Source organism: Jatropha curcas, chromosome 3 (genome assembly GCF_041381405.1).
Source record: "Jatropha curcas cultivar XTBG-Jc1 chromosome 3, XTBG_Jcur_1.0, whole genome shotgun sequence".
Classification (NCBI taxonomy): domain Eukaryota; kingdom Viridiplantae; phylum Streptophyta; class Magnoliopsida; order Malpighiales; family Euphorbiaceae; genus Jatropha; species Jatropha curcas.
The window spans coordinates 32013129-32033348 of NC_143153.1; the positions used below are offsets into that span (position 1 = coordinate 32013129).

Consider the following 20220-nt stretch of genomic DNA (forward strand, 5'->3'; position numbering starts at 1 on the left):
ATAAAGATTAATGATCTAATTTCTTAATTGTATTATAATTTTAAATTTTATTCCATCTACCAATTTCATTGGATGAATTTATGGTGATGTAGTATAAATTTTACATTTTAAGTATAATTAATTATTAAATAAGAAATTAGAGACATAATAATGATTTGTGTCCTAATTTGATTAAATAAAATTAAATTGGAAATTAATTTTATTTGTATATGTATATAAGCAACAATGATCACAACTAAGACAGTAATCCAGCGATGGACAATGCGGTGTTGAACACTGTCATCTCTTCCTCTTCCTCTCCTCCTCCTACCTCAAAAAAAGCGAAGAATTTCGACGATGGCAATTCAGAGAAGCCCATACGATTCATTTACTCTGATGATAATGGCAAGCTTAAGCTTGACCCAGATGCTATTCATGTTCTCGATCAAATTAAAGGACCTGTTGCCGTTGTATCAGTGTGTGGCCCTGCCCGTCAGGGTAAAAGCTTTATTTTGAACCAGGTAATTCTAACTCATTCTTTAATATTTAGCTTGATCAATCTTTTTTTTAGCTTCTTATTTGTGAAAAAAAAAAGTGAAAAATCGCAACTTGCCTTTTTTGGGTGTTTGCTTGTTAATTTTTTTGGATTGTTTGTATTATTTGGAGCCTTTTATATGGTTTTGAAAATTGTTGGTTGCAGGTGTTATATCATTTTCTCTTTTCAATCTTTTGTTTTCCACCCTGTGCTTGTGAGTGCTTTAGATTTTGAGACTTACTGAAATTTTATTTTGGGGAATTGTTAGTATTGTGCATCATGTGGCATTTTCTCTCTTCAGATCCTCTTTTGCATGTTTTTGTTGATTGGTAATATTGCACATTTGTATCTATTTGTGAGCTTAGACTTTGTTTACTGCTTGTGGAGTACAAGGGACAGGAATTGCAATGCTTGAAACTGAGTTTCATCTGCAAAACCCCTTCTTTTATCCATATGCTTCCTCAGATTTGGAAGAAACAAGTAAAAGTTACGTTTTTGGCATTTTTAGTATCAATTAAGGATTTGCTTGGGTACGGAAGAACCCTGGGCGATGGAAATGAAAGATGTTAGTGAAGGTTGACTGTGATTAATACTTGTCTTTTTCTGTCTTCTCTGTTGTCTTTTTCACTCTACGTCATTCTTGGGTTTTCTGTTTGTGTTATTATTTTGAGTTGTGTTTGAAACTTTTGCTCGTTGAAGTATGGGTTCTAACCGAAATAACTGCTGCATTTTTGTAGCATTAGCAAGTCTAGGCTGTGCCAAATAACTCGCTCATTTGGAACCCAGTTTACTTTCTGCATATTTCTTTCAAATGTATTGCCTGAAATTGAACTCAAATATGATTATCGTGCGAACATACAATAGCTTCATGGTAGGAGCACTGGATTTCAAGTTCTGCCAACCCACCAACCATGCACTAAGGGGCTTTGGATATGGAATACACCATTGAAGAGAACCACATTGGATGGAACAGAATACAGTCTCTTACTATTAGACAGCGGAGGAACCAATGCTCATGATCAAACGGTGAAGTTTTTCTTTGTCTTCTGATTTTACATTATCGCAGAAACCTGTTAATATTGATTTGACTTTTTGTTAATATTTAAATCGACTAAAGATTATATCATGCTATGTGAAAAAGATTTCTTTGGTGAGTAATAAAGATAGACTCAGGTTTATTCGTTTTTCAACATACATTACATCAATGGATGGACTGGGAGAAAGAAGATTAACCACTTATTTCTGTTGAAAATAAACGAATATGAGGAAAGGCATGTCATTAAATATATATATATATATTGTTATGCATAATAATTTCAATTTTTCTGACTGTTACCATCCAACAGGGAATGTACAGCACCCAGATATTCTCATTGGCAGTCCTATTGTCGAGCTTGTTTGTCTACAACCAGGTCAGTATATATCTTACAGTATATATCTGTGCACCTTAACAGTGACTTTGATGCCATGTATTCCCAATTCTATGACATCCCATACAATTTTGCTTTCTCTTTTTCAGGTAGGTCTTATTGACGAAGCTGCACTTGATCATCTCTCTCTTATCACTGAAATGACTAAGCATATTCATGGTAGAGCCTCCAAAGAAAATGACTCGGTTTCTGAGCTTGGAGAATTCTCCCCAGTCTTCACGTTGCTTTTAAGGGTGATTAGTTTTACATCATTATCATATTGTACTGTATGCATTATCTGGAAATCAATTCATTCTGAGCCTGGTAGCCTTATTATTCACATCAATTCACCTTTTTCTTTGTTACTGTCAGGACTTTTACTTGGACTTGAAGGAGAAGAATGCAAAAATAACACCACGTGATTATCTGGAAGTCTCCTTGAGACCAGTGATGGGTGATGGAAAGGATATTGCTGCTAAAAATCAGGTATGTATTGAAAGATATCTTGAAAATATAGCAGTAGGTTCAAGGTAATCACCAAAGTGATATGGTCATAGGTGCTAATAGCACTAAAGAGGCGTTTTGGATCAAAGCCAATCAACTATAATATTACTTGTAGGCTAAAACAAAGTTGTAGAAAAGAATAGTTAGTCACTGATAGATAATGTGCTAATAGCTACCATTGAGCAGCTTAAGTTACTTGCCAACTGAACCATAGTCCATGGTGGTAGTTCGTATTTGGTCATCAACTAGTGGTTAACGCTTTTGTTAGTGTTTTCTTTTCCTTATATACTCATAATAATTTTATTAAAGGAGTAGTTTAACCATTTTCTTAACATCTTTTATCCAGCTTGGTTTTGGTTAGCCTTTTGTAGCTAATTTGTACCATTCATTTTCATTTTCATTAGTTTTGGCATAGTCAGAGATTCAGAGTAAAAGTCATAGTGATGCTCTTATTGCATTTTTTCTTCATTATTTATTCTGGTCTATGAGCATGTCTTCATTTGAGATCAATTGTATCTTGGTTGTAATATAGTCTACCTGTATTTTGGTTTTGTTTGTGAGATTAGAAGTTAAAAATTCTTTCATAGTCAAAAGGAAAAGGAGAAGAATGGTTTTGAGTGTTATTCCCTTATTGGTGCTCACATGAGATTCTTCATTGTCAAGCTTTCCCCTTATGTAAATGTTGACTGTAGAGCAGGAAGGATATATGGATCTACTTGTTCCACATTGACCTTAGCTCATATTTGCAAAGAAACAAATCCTGGCACCAATATTTTTTTCAGTGTTTCACTCACATATATCATAGTTTGGAAAAAACCAAATATACTTCTCAGAGATTTACTATTTCACTGTCTGAGTGTTGCAGATTGCTGATTTTCATTTCTAAGATCAGTGGAGTTGAGTATTCTTTTAGTTTTAGGTTCTGTATGCCTGTCTTGACTTGCTTGTGTGATGATACCAGATTCGTGAGTCCATTCGAGCTTTTTTTCCAAATCGAGAGTGCTTTGCTCTTGTTCGTCCTCTGAACGACGAAAATGAACTACAGCATCTTGATCAAGTTTCTGTAAGTAATTCTTTTCGTCAGTTGTCACATTCCAGCCTAGGCAACAACTTATCATTCCTCTTCTTTCTGTTGTAACAATTTGTAAGTTTTGTCCAGTTAGACAAATTTCGGCCTGAATTTCTGTCTGGGCTTGATGCATTTACAAAGTTTGTTTGTGAAAGAACTAGGCCTAAGCAAGTCGGAAGTACTGTCATGACAGGACCTTTTCTTGCTGGTATCACAAAATCTTTCCTGGATGCTCTTAATAATGGTGCAACTTCCACAGTATCTTCCTCATGGCAGGTTAGTGTTTGATTATGACTTTTAATTTTCTGTTTCCATATCTTCTACTCTTTTGTTATTCATAAGTATTTAGGATTTGGTGCACATTGCCCTGAATATTCGTTCTCCTTTTTGATATGTTCTTTCCCTGTTTTCTCTATCCTTTTTTTTTTTTTTGTTATTTTATTCATGAATCAAAATTACCAAAAGCAGTTTGTAGTTTATTTCTCCAGTTACAATTATTTGTTTAGCAAAATCATACTTGAATAAACTCAAGTAAGTTATGCTTATTATGGGAAAGGACATCCAAGATCATACTATAATAACTAAAAGCCAATTGCTTACCCTTGTATTTACTGGCTAATTGGCTTTTTTTTTTTTTTTTTTTGTGCTGCCGGTGGAGCAGTACAGTAAAGCTGCATTTATGGAGGCAGATTTACAATGTTCAAATGCTATACAACTCATGGAAAATAAATTGCAAGGAGCTTGTCTAGTTGCTGATGCGAGGATTGAAAATGTTGCTATGGTAAACCCTTTCACATTTTTTTATTTTACTTATCTATCAGTGAAGTGGTTTATTTCTGTTTGATGAATTCTTAATTTTATATGTTAGTATCAGAGAGCTGCAGTCATTTATAAGTATGCCATTTGTCTATTTGTAATAATTTGTGATGAGTTAACAACGATATTACTCAGGTTCTTGGAAGTCTTGTATCTGAGTATGACACATCCGTTCATGGTCCTATGAAATGGCAGAAGCTGTCTTTCTTTTTACAGAAGAGGTTTGTGTTTGTTGATTCCTTACAAATTTTACTCCACTTTACAGTCTGGTTTTTTCACTCTGTTGAGAAGCCAGATTGCCCATATTGTGGGTTGCTGCATGATTAATGCTTCTGTGTTATGTGGTGGGAGTTTCATAACTACTATACCAAGATCAGTGTCGGTAATATTCATCAAAAAGCATATTTTATTATTCACCAATGTTTTTGCTTCATGATTTGAGCTGCCTAGTCAAATGAGTTTATTGTCAAGAAAGTGATCTTTTATATTTCATATTTTTAACCTATCTAGTTTATTGTTATGAAGATCTTTTGAAGCAATGTAGTTTATTTTTGTCATAGAAGGCTGTCCTAACCAATGAATCTACCTACATAATATTATCACGTGCCTTAACTTTCATCTAAAGCTGTTGTATTTAGTTTGCAAGGCCCAATAATCCACCATGCTAAGAAGCTGATAGATGAGGTCTCGTCAGAAAATAGCTCCCTCATGTTGAAATGTCAATCCCTAGAAGATAAGATCGAATTGCTTCATAAGCAGCTTCAAGCAAATGAGAAGTTAAAAGCAGAATGTCAAAAGTGTTATGAAAATGCGATAATTGACTTCCAGAAGCTCTCTGATCAGTATAAGAGCCGCATAATGGATCTGGAGAGCAAATGCAGTCTATTGGAGGAGCGATTTTCTGGTTCACTCGAAATGTTGGATTCTGCGAAGCAGGCATCTTTTGAGTGGGAAAGAAAATATGAAGACACATTGACTGAGGAAAGAACAGCTGTTAATCTTCGGGATATTGACAAAATGGCAGTTTGCAAGTCTGGGATATCTGAAGCTGCTAAAGAATCTAGGCTGGCTTGGAAAGAGGCAGATGAATGGAAAGAGAAGTACGATGTTGCTTTTAATGAAGCCAAGGCTGCAATGGAGAAGGCAGCTCAAGAGGCAATGCTTAGACAAGAAGATCTGAGAGCCAGATTCATCAAAATTCTGGCTGAAAAGGTTGTGTACATACATCTCTACTCTATACTTACATATATTTCAATATAGATAATTCAGTAGACGAGGCTAAATTCACAGCTTGAATGCTTGGGAGCACAACACAGTGCAGCAAATTAAGAAAAAGACTGTTGCTTCCCAATCCATTCTGGTTGTGAAAATTGTGATTTCCTACAATATATTGTTCAAATTTCTACGTATTATACCAAAACAAGGAACAAAAATAAGAGAGATAAGATTTTAATTGGACCTATGGGCCTAGACTTTGGACATTGTATGCATAATTAGTGTGAATAAATGTACAAAGGAAATTCGTTCCCTTTCTTGACTTAGCATAAAAATATAATTAAGGAGAAAAAAAGATATAAATAACCATTCTGTTACTTAATTTGTATGAGATTGTACAGGTTGCATTCTAGCACTGTAGGCTTTGCACATGAGCTCTCGTGTTTGGCAGTAAAATGTCTAATCTCATATGTTGTTGTTAAAGTTGAAAATAAAAGGTTAGAGAGAAGAAGTATTTGAATGAAAGGGAGGGGAAGAGAAAAGAGGCCAAATGAGGCAGGGGTGAGAGAGCCATTTACCTGGAAAAACAGTAAGAAACTAGGTGTGTAGTTTGAGGAGAATATAGAACCGTTTTGAATATCAGAAGGGACATATTTGGATACTTAAAAGTTCTTAAATTCACATTTATAATAATTTTTCCAAGAAATTTCGGCATGATGACCATTAGTATATTAATTACATTTCCACGCACATATTATATATGCTTAGATAATGCTTTAAGGTACTTCTTGGAGTTTTCTAATGGCAGGAAGAGGAAATCAAGAACAAGGTAGCTAAGCTTGAAGAGGCTGATCAAAGATTAACTACTTTGACTTTGGACTTGAAGGTTAGCATATTTCAACTTCTTTCATGTGTTGACCAGCAGCATATGGTAGCCTCCAGTTTCAAGAAGCTTACAAATATTACTTTTTTGTGCTTTATCTATGCATTTAGGCTGCTGAAACTAAGATTGGAAATTATAAGTTAGAATTATCTGACTTAAAGCTTCAAATGAAAGAGTTGTCTGAAAAATATGAGTTTGTCAAATCTTCTGCTCAATCGATGGAGAGAGAAGCTCAGACATTGATGGAGGACAGAACCCAACTGGAAAAGAAGTACCTGTCCGAGTTAAAAAGATTTGAAGAAGCAGAAAAAAAGTGCAAAGTTGCAGAAGAGGAAGTTAAAGTGGCAAACGAGTTCACTGAAACAGAACAATCAGAAGTTGTAAGTATTCAAAACGAGAAGTTCACGATTGATAGACTTGCCCTGACAAAAAGTGCAGACAGTCATATTGAGATCTTGGAAAGATCAAAGATGGATCTTGCAGGTGAAGTTGAGAGGTCAACTGCGTCAGAGGGTTATGCCATGTCTAAGGTCGCTTTATTAGAAGCAATGGTCAGAGAAAGAGATCAAGAGATAGAGTTATTGAAAAAGAAGTCTGAGCAATATGTAACCTCAGTTCAAATCCTTGAGGGTAGATTGGACTCTAGGCATGTAGTGCAGGCAGAGGCAAACAGAATAGAGAAACAACCTTCCTTGCAGCTAGATTTAATGCAGGAAAGACTAAATTTACAGCAAGATTTAACTCCTGATGATTCAATTGATTCTGCTATGGATTCTGGGCTGAAAACTTACTCTGGTAGGAAACGCTCGAGGCTAGATACTCCTGACGTGAGTTTTAATGAAGAAATAGCCAGCGGAACTAAAAAGTCCAGAAGCGCTTTGGCCCTGCAAAAATGCACGGCAACAGAAGCTGAATCCGTTTTCAAGGCAAATGAAGAAGATAGTGAATATCTAAAGGCTGCTTCAGCTAGCTGCACCAAATTAACCGTAGCGAAACTGCGGCAAGAACTTATTGAACACGGTTTTGGTGATGAATTGCAAAAGCTGAGGTATCCCAAGAAGAAAGACGTCCTTGCTCTTTACAAAAAACTGATACTGAAGTTGTAAAATCTTCAAGTTGGAATTCTGAGTTTATGACTTTTTGACTAAAAGAGAATATTTCACGGGCGCCTAGATGAATATATTGTTAGCATATTGTTGGCAGAAGCTTCAGGCATATGCATATGCATGTGAACATTACTTTTAGGTGTATATTACAAGTGGTTCAGTGAAATCTATTGGCACTGTAATCTTGTCGGAGGGGGGAAATCTAGATGCTTTGTGTATGTAATCTTCATAAGCAAAGTTATATTGCTGTGCATTATTCAGTTAAAACCGTCAAACCAAACCAGACCAATTTGGTACGGTTTAGTGTCGTTTTGAAAACAAAAATTTTTTGCTTGTGATGGTTTGACTTTTAATGTTTAAGAGTGTGAATCAAACCGTAAAACAAATACATAAATAAATATTATGTAGTTACCCTTTAATTTTGAAGTCTTATTTAATTTAACAATTCTTTGAGTATACATTTGAAAACTAATATTTTAAATATGAACCTGTGGAAATTTTTTTGAAGTAATATTTCAAATATTAATTTCTTTTTTTTTTATCAGAACAATATTAATTTCTTAATACAAAAAAGCGTTACATTTTTATTTTATTTTATTGCATCTTATAATATGATTTGTGATATGCATTGTAAGAATGAAGGTAGGACTGGTTTTTTAAATATAGAACCTGAAAATTTTACTTGAATTCTTAAATGTGTTTTGGAAGAATTTTATCTGCTAAGTTAAAAATTTGAAATCTGAAATCATTGTTATTGAAAATGATTTACCTGAAATTTTATCTGCAAACTTGATGATTATTACTCATCTAAAATAAAAGAAAAAAAAAATTAATATCTGATGTGTAAATAATAAAAAGAATTCACCAACACAATCAATTGGATGAATAAAGTGAAATTTTTAAGTGGCTAAGGAAAATTTTGAAAGAACAAATGGAATTTAGTTACAATAAATCAAAAAGAATTAAAAGAATAACAGGTGAAATTATTACATCATATGCAAAGTTAAAAATTCATCATCACACAATCATTATAAAGTTGAAAAAGAAATTAAAATGCAGGAATGAAGTATAACCTGTTAGAATATTTAAGGTAAGAATCCTCTTTGTACAGTTTCCAAAGTTAAGATTGTCTCTCAAAGAAAAAGGTTCATGACCCATGTGAAATTTACACCTTAAGCTCTTCCTCACACTGTACAAAGAATGCAAATATATATGCATTACATATAAAAAAGAAAAAAAAAAGTTATAATAAACTAGCCAAAATCTTCAAATTTAACCCTGAAGAATGTGGCTCCTAGAAGTCTTAAGCTAAAGAAACCTTATTCTTTTCATCTTCCTTTTAACCCTAATTCAGAATATCACATATATAATAGTAATTTATTTCTCCATTGCATGCAAGTATCTTTCCATGCATAATCTTCTTATAATCCCTCGTTTTTTCAGTGCTTTTTTTTATTATTTTTCAAGGGATAAAAGAAGATCCATCATGAACTGCAAAATGAGGAAGCAATTGATGAGGAGGGTTTGCTCTGGTTTGGCTACCTTGATCAAAGGATATAAAAGAAGGACTATAATACTCAACAAGATTTGAATTCTTGAGACTATTATTACTCCCTTCATGCCCACTCTGTAATCCTTTTAATTTTGAAGAGAGAGAGTCTTTATTCAAGACTGAACCACATTGTCTAGGCTGTGTTTGGTAGAAAACTTTTGAAACAACAAGCTCACCATCTTTCTCTTCTTCATTGTTGCCAAGATGGTATTGGTGCATTACCCAATTGGTCTTTTCAGGCTTTCTTTGCTTGCCATAGTTAGTGTAAAGAACTAGAATCTTTTTATACCCTTTCACCTTTCCACCAACAAAAACTGGTCTAGTCTTGCCTGTTTTATGCCATCTTGTCTCTCCACCTTCTGTGTCTGTGTGAACCTTTCTTCTTTTTCTTGTTCCTGTTGTATATGCTTTTGAAGGTCGGTGAAAGAAATGGCGAATAAGACCATCTTTGCTAACTCCTGCGTATAGTAACAATAAGGTAATAAAATTAGTCCTATAGAAGATTTTAATCTCCATGTTCGTAAGCTAGGCATGTAGATTATTGCAAGTTTAAGGAAATTATGGAATTAATACAATTGTTTCATTTCCATTAGATACATATTGGAAAAGTAATGCTTGTAAGAATTGTGTATTAAGGTTAGTTGGAGGGTTTTGTCATTTCTAGCTAGGTATTAATGGGTTTCTTCTATTCAAGTATAATGGCAAATCCTATGTATATACCAATTACCAAAGTTAGCTGGTGGGTTTCTTCTAAGTGAGAAGATAGGTTAACTACTATTCTAGATCAAGAATGTTTCACATATATATATTTTCTTTAATTTCATTTTTTAAAAATTTAGTTTAATTTGAATTCAATAAATCAATTAATTGCCAGCCTTACACCCTGAGATTAATCATATATTGTTAAACTAAAACTCATTGGTATATACATTTTCATATCAATTAAAAGGCAAAAAAGAAAAAAAAAAAACTTTGCCATTGGAGGAATCCATACATGTATATATGTACAATTGTACATACATATATCCGATATCTTCCCCATAAGGCCATGACTAAGAATGATCTTGGATATTTACCTAATAATTAACCTAATTTTTCAAAGATCAGAAGGTTATGTTTGTATGTATGCATGGGTTTTAGTGTAATTAGCAATAATCAACTTAATAATAACTGGACCCTTATGTTTGCATGCAAACGTTCAAGAAAGTGGTAAAAAAAGTTGCAGATCTAAATTAATGTAACTATAAAAAAACAAGAAGTAAATGAAATATAGAAAGATTATACTAGAAACCAAACATTGGACCTGGTAACTTTTCTGGGTGAGTATAGCAAATTCCATTCTCTCCTTCAATTGTAGGGATAAACTCGTCAATCAGAGGATGAAGTTTATGAGCATCAGACTTCACCTTTCCTTCCAAATGCTCAAGCAGCTCTTGATCCGTCGGATCAAACTTCACTCCAGCTGGTAACCCTGGCAGATCATGGATTCTCGCCTATACATACACATGAAATATATTTATATATATATCTATATATGTGCACATAAGAAAATGAGACGAATTAAAGCAACAGTCGAACATAGTTAACAAGAAAAAGGAAGAAAGAAAAAAGATTATAATATATGATCATAATAATATTAGAACAAGAAAAATGAATACAAGAACCTGATCATGGCATTTGATCTGATGACCACAAGACGGGCAGCATCTAATTAGGGTTTCTTTGTGTCTTTGAGCAAGAACACTTGCATTATTATTATTATTGTTATTATTGGAAGAAGTAGGAGAGCTTCTGTCAATGGTTTGAACATCATTACAGTCATTACACCAAGTCATTTCCTCTGTTTCCTCTTATGCCCATCCCACTGTAAATATAATCTTTCTTTCTTGCTCTCCTCTCTCCAAAGAAAGAAAGAAAGAAATAAGTGATAAGTGAGAGAAGAAGAGAAAGAAAAGAAAGAATAGAAAAGCAATTTGTCTCTTCTAAAGCATGTTCTCTCTCTTTCTCCCCTTCAAGAAGCCATTAATCTCTTCTTGAGGGTAGGGAAGGAATTCAATTCTTCCTCACTTTTTAGTCTTTTGCATGACTTAGAAACACTTCAACTTTCTCTGCCCTCTTTGTCCTTTCCCAAGAAAAAGAGGGAGGAAGAGAGCTACCTAAAAAATCAAAAATAAGGTGATAATTAATTTATATATATATATATATATATAAACATAGAGCATGGTTAATTAATTAAAAGAAAGGGAAATTACATGATTTTTTTTTTTTTAATTAGGGTTGCTTGGATTTTAAGTTTGGTTGTGATTGTGTATATGCATATGTGTGAAAACTTGTTGGAGAATAAATGTAGTTTTCGGGTCTTTTTTACTCTGTCTAAAGGCAGCTTATGTTTTCTTGAAACAAATTTGTAATTAATTAATTTTGAAACAAAAATAATAATAATAATCAAAGATTTAATCAGGATTGAGTGAAGATGGGGCAATCTGTTACTCTCTACAGAACTGTTTCACCACATTAGAGAGAGAGAGAGAGAGATTTGTTTCAGGTCCAATGTCAACCTAGAGTGTGTACAAAGCTATATATATGTATATGAATTCTTGAATTGAAAAAGAAAAAAAATAATAATAAATGAAGATAAAATGGCCAAATAATATTATCAACCAACCATAATTCTATTTCTTCACGCAGACTTTTCATGCATCGCAAGAAACCCATCTCTCACAGTAAATTGACACCCTCTCTCTTTCTAAATTTTTTTTTTTTTTAACTTAAAAATTGATAACTACAGCTACCAAATTATATAATTAATCGGCATATTACGGATTTATTTTATTTAGATGGAGATTTTCTACATCAATAGCTCCATCTTACTACTAGATTAAGGATGGTTTACTTTGTTTTATTGACAGTTTATTAAATTTTTACCTTCTTCTTTCATACAATAATTAAATAAATTTATTTGTGTAAGCTAAATCAATTAATAAGTTGATTATCAAAATTTATAAGCCGAATCATTTGAAATTTCGCAATTGAATGAGAAAGCTTATATTTAGAAATAATTCAATAAACTTACAGATTATGACTCAATTGGAACGCATGCTAGGCAATTGAATGAGAAAGATTTTAGATTTGATCCCACTAAACACACCTTCCAGAGGCTAAGCCTCGAACCGGATTTAGTTGGTCCATAGTAATAGGGTTCGGACACCGGTAGTTTACACGAAAAAAAATTCAATAAGCTCTACAGTTTATTAGATAAAATAATGAAACTCTCCCCAGCAATTATGAAATAACACTATATACTATTTTTTCAGTAATCAGCCTTAATATTAATTCTTAGTTATTCCATCAATAAGGTTTTTAATTTAGATTTAGTATTCAGAATTCAACCTAAACAAACTATTCCTAAATCATTAACTCAAATTATAAACTTTATCTTGCTAACTATAATAGAATAGCCTAACCTATATGTGTATACAATTACAGGTTAAATGTTGCGATTCACTCTTGGAAAAACTAAATAAATTAATTAATTATGACTATTTTCTATAATTTTAAATTTAATAAAAGTGAGTAATTAAGTTGCACGAAAATAATTTAATCTACTAATGAAACGTTCATATGTGTATATATATATATTATAAACATAATGTTAATGATTGAGTATTTTATTTATTTTTATTTTTTAAAACTTAATGGTTTAATGGTTAAGTACTTACAGTATTTTTGAACGCCGGATGTGAAAAATTTGAACAAACTTTCATCAACTATCTTCTTTTTTAGGCTTTTAGGCCTCGTTTAGTTTAAATCGATTTATTTTTTAAAAAGCTGCCTTTTCGAGAAGTAGAGTTTTCGGAAAGTAGAGTGCGATGGTATTTAATTGATATATTAAATTTCCAAGAAGTAAAACTGGATTAATGAAATATGAGATTATAAAAGACAAAAATACCCCTAACATATTTATAATAATTGAAATATTTTATTGAAAAAAATTTAATTGAAATATTACGTTGAAAAAAATTTAATAACCTAAAATATTTCATTGAAAAAAAATTTAATAAAATACGTTTTATACTATCTACTAGCTTATTGTATAAAATATTATTATAATATTATTTATTTGGTTAATATTATAATTACAAATAAAATAAAATCTGTATTTTTAAAGAAGTTGTATTTTTAAATTTCCGAAAATTACACAGTTTGTCCCAACTAAACATGGTCAAAATCTGTATTTCCTAAAAACTTCAACTTTCTCTCTTCACTTATCCCGGCCAAACGAGTCCTTAAAAATCTTCTATTCGTATTTCTACATATACTCTTCTCTGTAACAACGTGTTTCATATGGATTAGAGTGCCATGGGAATTTGTGTAGGACCCAGTGCACAAGGTTTTATTCTTCTTTACCACTCTTTTTTCCCTTTTTTTTTTATCTTTTTTGCCAATAATTATATTTCCTCTTTTTCCTTCAGGAATTTTTTTTTTTGAATGATGTATAATTAAAATTGTCTATGTTAAGAGAGGCATGCTCCTATGTTATATCATTGTCCGCCTGTAAACTTTACAGGAAAGAGACAGAGAGAGAGAGAGAGAGACAGTAAATTCCTTCATTTCCTCTTTGAATATACTTAGTCCCAGCATCAAGGTACGTACGTTGCAGGTATGAAATTATGCTTATTAGTAACTAATCATCAGTGGTAAATTAATTAAGAGGTAGCAGTTATCAATAAATTTTAATTCCATAATATAAAATTTGACATTTTATCGAATTACCCAATTAAGTCAAATAGATTGTGAAAAAAGTTGAAATGGATTTTTTTTTTTTTTTTTATTTCCATTTCCATGCAATCTGCGACGTGGCAGAAATGTTTGTCCAAATGCCCACGCTAAACCCATATGAACTAAAAGCCCTCTATTAAAGGGCTGGTATCCAAAATTTGGCCCATTTTACTTTATTTTTCTATTAGCCCATTATATTTTTATACAATGAGATAAAAAATATTCTTGTTTAAAAAAAAAAAAAATTCATAGACCAAATCTAAATAAATCATTATATGAAATATTAGAATCTAAATTTTAATTTTTTATTTTCATTTAAAAATTTTAAATATATAAAAATCACTACTTAAAAAACTCAAAGATCAACCTCAAACAGTTTCAATCAAATTTATGAATTTGAGTATTGAAAAACTTCTCTAGTCAACTTTATCAGGCCAAATTATCATTTTCCTGATAAATGCGAGAGCATTGGCCCCTCAAGCTCTTACTCAAATTCAATATTTCCATTAAATGGGGACGGCCAAGGACGACAAGCACTTCCATACACCTACCTCCATTAAATTACCAAAGGTGTCTTGCCAGTTGGAATCTTTCTTCTACTTATCATTTCAGTAAGCTAATTAGGGATCAGCATCCGGTTAACCAAACTGAATTAGCTCAGTTTCAGTTTATCAGAATATATTTTTATAATATCTAAATCCAAAACTAAATGGTATAATAACCGATTCAAATTGAATTAAATCCGTTTGGTTCAATTTAAGTTCGATTATTTTAAACCAAATGAATTATTTTAGACTTAAAAATAATTTCAATACTTATATATATGATAATCGAACAAAAAATTGAAAACCGAATGGTTTTATATATTCAAATCAAACAATAACCGAATTTCTAAAATAATTATCTGAATCCGACCGAAATGAATAAGTTTAATTCGATTCTCGGTTAGAAATCGGGAATTGCTCACCTCTAAAGCTAATGGTCAAAAACAGAAAAGTATAGAATATAGCATAAGTGTTTGAGTGTGCTAAGAATGATAATCACCTAAAACTCTTTTAATGGCAGTGCCTCTAGATTTTGAATCCTGACTTTGCATGTAAAGTAGTACTTGAAAATACAATTCATTTTTCCTAATCCAATCGCACGTGCTGATAGTTTTCATTTAGTAATAACGATGAAATTGGTTTCAGAATTATAAGGTTACTAGTTCTAAGTCTTATCAGGCTGATTAAGAGAAGACACATATAGATAAATCACAAATGAGACAATTGGATACAATTTGTATAATAGCTATTGCTAAATGGAAATAATATATGTGATTCATTTTCTAGACAAGTCTTATATTTGCATGTCACAATTACCTAACTGAAGAGGAAGGCGATTAACGATTCTTTCATGTCCTAATATATAGTCTTTATACTTTTCAAAGAGAGGGATGTGGGAGACCTAGCTATCTGTCTATTTAATGTCATTGTACCAATCATATTCCCTTTGCCCTATGAAATCAAACACTAAGACATAATAAAAATTCTCTATCAACTCTCTTTACTACTCTCAACTAAACTCTTTAACTACACTTCATCACTAGCTTCTTCATTGTAATATGGAGATAGCTTCCCATCCTTCTTATTGGATTTTGGTTTGTTTCCTACACCGGACTCTTGCAGCATTTTCACTACCCTTCGCATCGATGGACGACTAATGGGAAGTGAGTTTGTGCACCGGAGACCAACATCAAGAACCCTGCAAATTTCATTCTTGAAACAAAAATCAAGCTTGGAATCAATTATATGATCCACTCCTTTTTGGTCTAAGGTGGCATAAACCCATTTAACCAAATCTTTCTCCCCGAACTCTGGATCTATAGGCCGTTTGCCTGTTACCAACTCTAACAGGACTACTCCGAAACTGTAGATGTCACTCTTCTCGTTCACTCTGAGAGTATATGCATATTCTGCATCAGATTAAGATCAATATAATTAGAATGATAATATGAACATAGGAATGAACATTACTACTGAAAAAACAAATGAAATTGGTAATGTCAATTGAATGTAAGTGATATATACCTGGAGCAATATAGCCATAAGAACCAGCAATTACAGACATGGATTCTGTCCCCTTATGAACTCCTTGAACAACTTTAGCAACACCGAAATCTGCAACTCGAGCACCAAACTCTCCATCTAACAATATGTTGTTCGATTTCACATCTCGATGAACAATTGGAGGAACACAATCATGATGCAAGTAAGATAAACCTTCTGCTGCATCTAAAGCTATTTTATACCTTGTCGGCCAATCCAACAAGCCACTCTTGCTACTATGCAACAAATCACCTAAGCTTCCATTAGGCATATACTCATAAACAAGAAGCTTGCAATCCCCATTATTACAACAACACCATAATCTAACAATATTCTTGTGTCTAATCTTTCCCAAAGTTTCGACCTCTACTTCGAATTCATCTTTATCAGAATTTGCAGTAGCAATAGCATCATCTTTCTTGCTCCCTCCACTTAGTTTCTTTACAGCTACTGTTTCGCCATTACTGAGAACAACCTTATAGACTTTACCAGAAGCTCCACTTCCAATCACATTATCTTCATTGAGGCAATTTGCAATCTCACATTCGCTAAAACCAAGTTTATGGAATGATCTCCATTTCGATATTGTTATGATTCCTTTCTTGGATTTCTTGAAATTCCGGTACTTGTAGAAAAACAAAGCAATTCCAACAACAAAGACTAAACCAGCAAGTATAAAAATGGACCAAAGCATCCATAGGTAGCTTAGTTTCTTCTTTGACTCGCTTGTTTGAGGACAAAGACCTTCTAAATCACCACATAAACCTGGATTATCAATAAAGCTGTTTCTATAAATTTTCTTTGCAAACAAAGGTGGGAGTTCTCCAGAAAGCCTATTATTTGACAAATTGAACAAATTGAGCTTCAGTTTCTGCAATTCTAACGGGACTTTCCCAGAAAAGTAATTCCCAGAAAGATCAAGGTAATTAAGCACTGGCAAATCCCCAATTTCATTTGGGATTATACCGGATAGCTTATTATTTGCTAAATTAAGCTCATTTAAACTCTTCCAACCTTCAATTCCTGGAGGGAATCCACCGGATAATTCATTTCCATTGAGAACTAACCTATTTAACAAACTTAAATTAACAAAACTTGATGGAATTGAACCAGTGAACATATTGTTGCTTGCGGAAAATTCAACCAAATTTCCTAGAAAACCAATTTCAATAGGCAATTGCCCAGAAAACCTGTTTTCTGAAATCAGCAAAACAGAGAGATTATACGCAGAAGATATTTTCCGTGAGATTTTCCCAGATAATGAATTCCCTACTAGTTCGACCAAATACACACGTGGAAGCCCCCAAAACTCTTCTGGAACCTCCCCGGAAAGTTTGTTGTTCCTTAACCGAGCACGGCCTAAACTGAGACATTTTCCTAGACTTTCAGGAATTTTCCCAGAAAATGAATTGTATATCAAAATTAAGTCCTCTAATTCCCCCTTTGCACACAAATTCTCCGGTATTTTACCGGAAAATTCATTGTATGACACGTCTAGTGCTTTCAACGGCGAGTTCTGTCCGAGTTGACTTGGTAATTGTCCTGTGAGCTTGTTATTGAACAATTTGAGCTCGTATAAGTTGGGAGACTTGGCTATACTCTCTGGTAAAGTGCCTTCGAGTCTGTTCTCGTACAAATTCAGAGACTCGAGCTCCAACTCGCACAACTCATCTGGAATCATTCCAGTTAAAGCGTTCATGGATGCGTCCAGTCTTCTAAGTGTCGTCAAGTTCGAAAATCCTGTCGGCAGCGTGCCTGATAAAGAGTTGTTGAACAGCTCAATTTGGATTATACTCTGGAACTCGGTGAGTGAGCTCGGAATTGACCCACTAAGTCTGTTTTGAGACAAATCCAAGTTCTCCAACCGAGTTAACCGGCTCAGAACTGCTGGAATGGGACCAATAAGCTTACAGTCGGCAAGCCAAAGCTCTTTAAGATTCGTTAAGTTGGCGAGTTGAATCGGTATTGGACTCGGCGTAAACGGGTTATAAGCGACTTTGAGATTCTCAAGAGTGGAAATGTTACTAAGCTGAGTGGGTATTGTCCCGTTGAGCAAATTTCCGGCGAGTATCAACGTCTGAAGCCGCCGGAACTCTCCAAATTTCACGGGAATCTCACCGGTCAAATTATTTCCCGCCAAACTGAGGTACCGGAGATTCGACAGCTGAGCCAGAGATTCGGGAATGAACCCCACTAAAAGATTCTGGCCTAAGTCCAAGTACTCTAGATTCTGACACGTGGAGATATCATCGGGCAGAGAAGCGTTGATGGCATTATTGTAGAAAGAAATGTAAGTGAGAGAAGGAAGGCGGCAAAGGAAGGTAGGGAAGGGACCGGAAAGTAATGAGTTGGAAAGGTCGACAGAGTGGACTCGGTGAGTTACGCGGTCGCAAGAGATGCCGAACCAATTGCATGGAGTGTCGTCTCGCTCGTTCCAGTTAGAGAGTGAGTGAGTAGGATCGGAGAGACCGAGTTTGACTCGTTGGAGATAAAGGCCTTCTTGGTTTAGGGGGAGAGAAAGGAAGGGAAAGGAAAGAAAGAGGAGGGAAAGGAACAGTAGCATTTTAGAAGAGAAGAGGGAAATTTTTGTGATTCAGTTTTGGTCTGTTTCAGAATTGGACAAGAGATTTTGAAGGAGTGAAGTGGGACCTACTTAAGAGACAAACGTGGGGTACCCCATTGGTCCACTGGATAGGATCGTGTTAGAGAGAGGGTAACAGAGAGAATTTAGTTCAGAATTGGAAACAATGGGCAGTCAATGAGAGTCATTAAAGGGTTAGTATAACGGGAAAAAACTTACCTCTCTCAGACACAAAGCACAAAGGTTTTGTTGGCTTTCTATCAAATTGTGTTTTTCCCCGCTATCAAATTTATTTTTTCATCCTTAAAAGAATTAAGAAATTACGTTTAAATTACAATCGCTTGCTACTCTGATCATGTTTTTTGAAAATTATATACATTTTTAAAACAAATTATTTCTACCAAAAAAAATATAAAATAAAAATATTTTTTGAAAAATCTCTACTTTTATCGTATCGATCCATAAATAGCCTCATAAATCTGATCGAAAAAATTTAGAGATGCTATAACATGAAATGAAGTAAAGGGAATTCGATGCTCTGTCTTTCGGTTTTCATAATTGCATGTCACATTGATAAAGACCACTTAAGGAATGGATTTTGCAACACTTAGAAAGGGATTGCTAAGACCCTAATTGCATAGCCAGGCTCCAAGTCAAAAAGCTTTTTTATGCCGTTTGAATGTTGAAAAACATGCTATTGAAAATGATTAGTGCATGCATGCACGTGATTTTCTGTTAAAGTTTGAATATAATTCCCAATTGCTTGTCCTTTCCAATTTTTAAAATTAATTATATATCAGAAAAAGGACCCTTGATAAATTAAGAAAAAAATTGAAAATAATTCTAGAATTTAAATATCACCAAGCACCCTTGATAAATAAATGTTGCTTAATATTATATTTCAGTATATAAAATAATTAAAAATAAAATAATGAGGAAAATAATCTAAGGAATTCTGCATATATCTAAATTAATTCTTCATTATATGTAAAACAAATTAAAAAAATTCCCTAGACCCTAATAAAAAATATTGAAGCCAATGACCTAAATCCCTTAGTGCACATGATGCAACAGTATTGCTTCCTAATTTTCTTAGTTGGAACCAACTAAAAAGGGCAAAGAATTAAGAAAAAAACACTAAATAATGAACTTTAACACATGCTTTTGAAAATCTTTGCACCCACACAGCTACCAATTTCAGAAAATAATGCTGCTCCTTGTGGAGGAAATAAGCATTGTCCAACTAACATTTCTAATTTTACATGCTCAGACCAATTATTTAGTTAATAGATTCAAATCTTTATTTCCTTTAAATATTTTCCATGTGCAAAAAAGAAACTCATGTCTAACAACTCTTATCCTTTAAGAATTGACATTATAAAAAAAAGGAAAAAGAAAATTAAAGTTATGAGTAATGAAATAATTTCCGATAAGTCGGATCTGTGAAGTTAAATTAAAACGCGCATATATGCTTCTTGGGATAATGTTTACTAGAGAAGAAAAAAAAATGATTGGTGGATGGTAGAATTTATTACCAACCAATTATCAATCCATCATAAATCAAATTAAAACAAAGGAAAGTGTCCAAATCAAGTAGAAAATGGGTAGCATTTGGTACAATTCTTCACCTAACTTGCTGGTCAAAGCCCCACATTTCTTTCTATAATTTCTTCACCAATAAAAAATCTCCAGGCACTACAATTAT

At 33.3% G+C, this 20220-nt stretch overlaps 3 protein-coding genes across 4 annotated transcripts; 1 reads left to right on the forward strand and 2 right to left on the reverse strand.

Annotated features, from left to right (window-relative positions):
- Positions 1-234: 234 nt before the first annotated feature.
- On the forward strand, positions 235-7840 carry LOC105646882 (uncharacterized). 2 transcript variants are annotated; one of them, XM_012232818.4, is made up of 12 exons: positions 235-500; positions 1379-1540; positions 1861-1926; positions 2034-2177; positions 2296-2409; positions 3389-3490; positions 3587-3772; positions 4158-4277; positions 4448-4533; positions 4951-5524; positions 6336-6413; positions 6521-7840. In XM_012232818.4, the coding sequence occupies exons 1-12, from the start codon at positions 255-257 to the stop codon at positions 7514-7516; spliced, it is 2874 nt and encodes a 957-aa protein (XP_012088208.1). In that variant the 5' UTR covers positions 235-254; the 3' UTR covers positions 7517-7840. The 2 variants fall into 2 exon arrangements, with proteins under 2 accessions (XP_012088208.1, XP_020540098.1); XM_020684439.2 differs by lacking the exon at positions 235-500 and having other exon boundaries at positions 1386-1540; positions 2108-2177.
- A 730-nt stretch (positions 7841-8570) lies between these two features.
- Positions 8571-11206, reverse strand: NAC073 (NAC domain containing protein 73). Its single transcript, XM_012232819.4, has 3 exons — positions 10733-11206; positions 10372-10561; positions 8571-9526 (listed from the first exon to the last, which is right to left on the reverse strand). Exons 1-3 carry the CDS (start codon positions 10901-10903, stop codon positions 8979-8981), a joined length of 909 nt encoding a protein of 302 aa, XP_012088209.1. The 5' UTR covers positions 10904-11206; the 3' UTR covers positions 8571-8978.
- Positions 11207-15125: 3919 nt separating this feature from the next.
- LOC105646884 (uncharacterized) lies at positions 15126-18670 on the reverse strand. Its single transcript, XM_012232820.4, has 2 exons — positions 15917-18670; positions 15126-15801 (listed from the first exon to the last, which is right to left on the reverse strand). The coding sequence occupies exons 1-2, from the start codon at positions 18495-18497 to the stop codon at positions 15419-15421; spliced, it is 2964 nt and encodes a 987-aa protein (XP_012088210.1). The 5' UTR covers positions 18498-18670; the 3' UTR covers positions 15126-15418.
- Positions 18671-20220: the final 1550 nt, after the last annotated feature.

Excerpts from the sequence above, each read along its gene's own strand:
- LOC105646882 (XM_012232818.4), top strand. The coding sequence starts at position 255 with ATGGACAATGCGGTGTTGAACACTGTCATCTCTTCCTCTTCCTCTCCT. Across the intron at positions 2,178-2,295 it reads TCTTCACGTTGCTTTTAAGG|GACTTTTACTTGGACTTGAA; the intron begins GTGATTAGTTTT and ends TGTTACTGTCAG. Across the intron at positions 4,278-4,447 it reads GGATTGAAAATGTTGCTATG|GTTCTTGGAAGTCTTGTATC; the intron begins GTAAACCCTTTC and ends GATATTACTCAG.
- NAC073 (XM_012232819.4), bottom strand. The coding sequence starts at position 10,903 with ATGACTTGGTGTAATGACTGTAATGATGTTCAAACCATTGACAGAAGC. Across the intron at positions 10,562-10,732 it reads AGATCAAATGCCATGATCAG|GCGAGAATCCATGATCTGCC; the intron begins GTTCTTGTATTC and ends GTGTATGTATAG. Across the intron at positions 9,527-10,371 it reads TCACCCAGAAAAGTTACCAG|GAGTTAGCAAAGATGGTCTT; the intron begins GTCCAATGTTTG and ends TACTATACGCAG.
- LOC105646884 (XM_012232820.4), bottom strand. The coding sequence starts at position 18,497 with ATGCTACTGTTCCTTTCCCTCCTCTTTCTTTCCTTTCCCTTCCTTTCT. Across the intron at positions 15,802-15,916 it reads TTATGGCTATATTGCTCCAG|AATATGCATATACTCTCAGA; the intron begins GTATATATCACT and ends AATCTGATGCAG.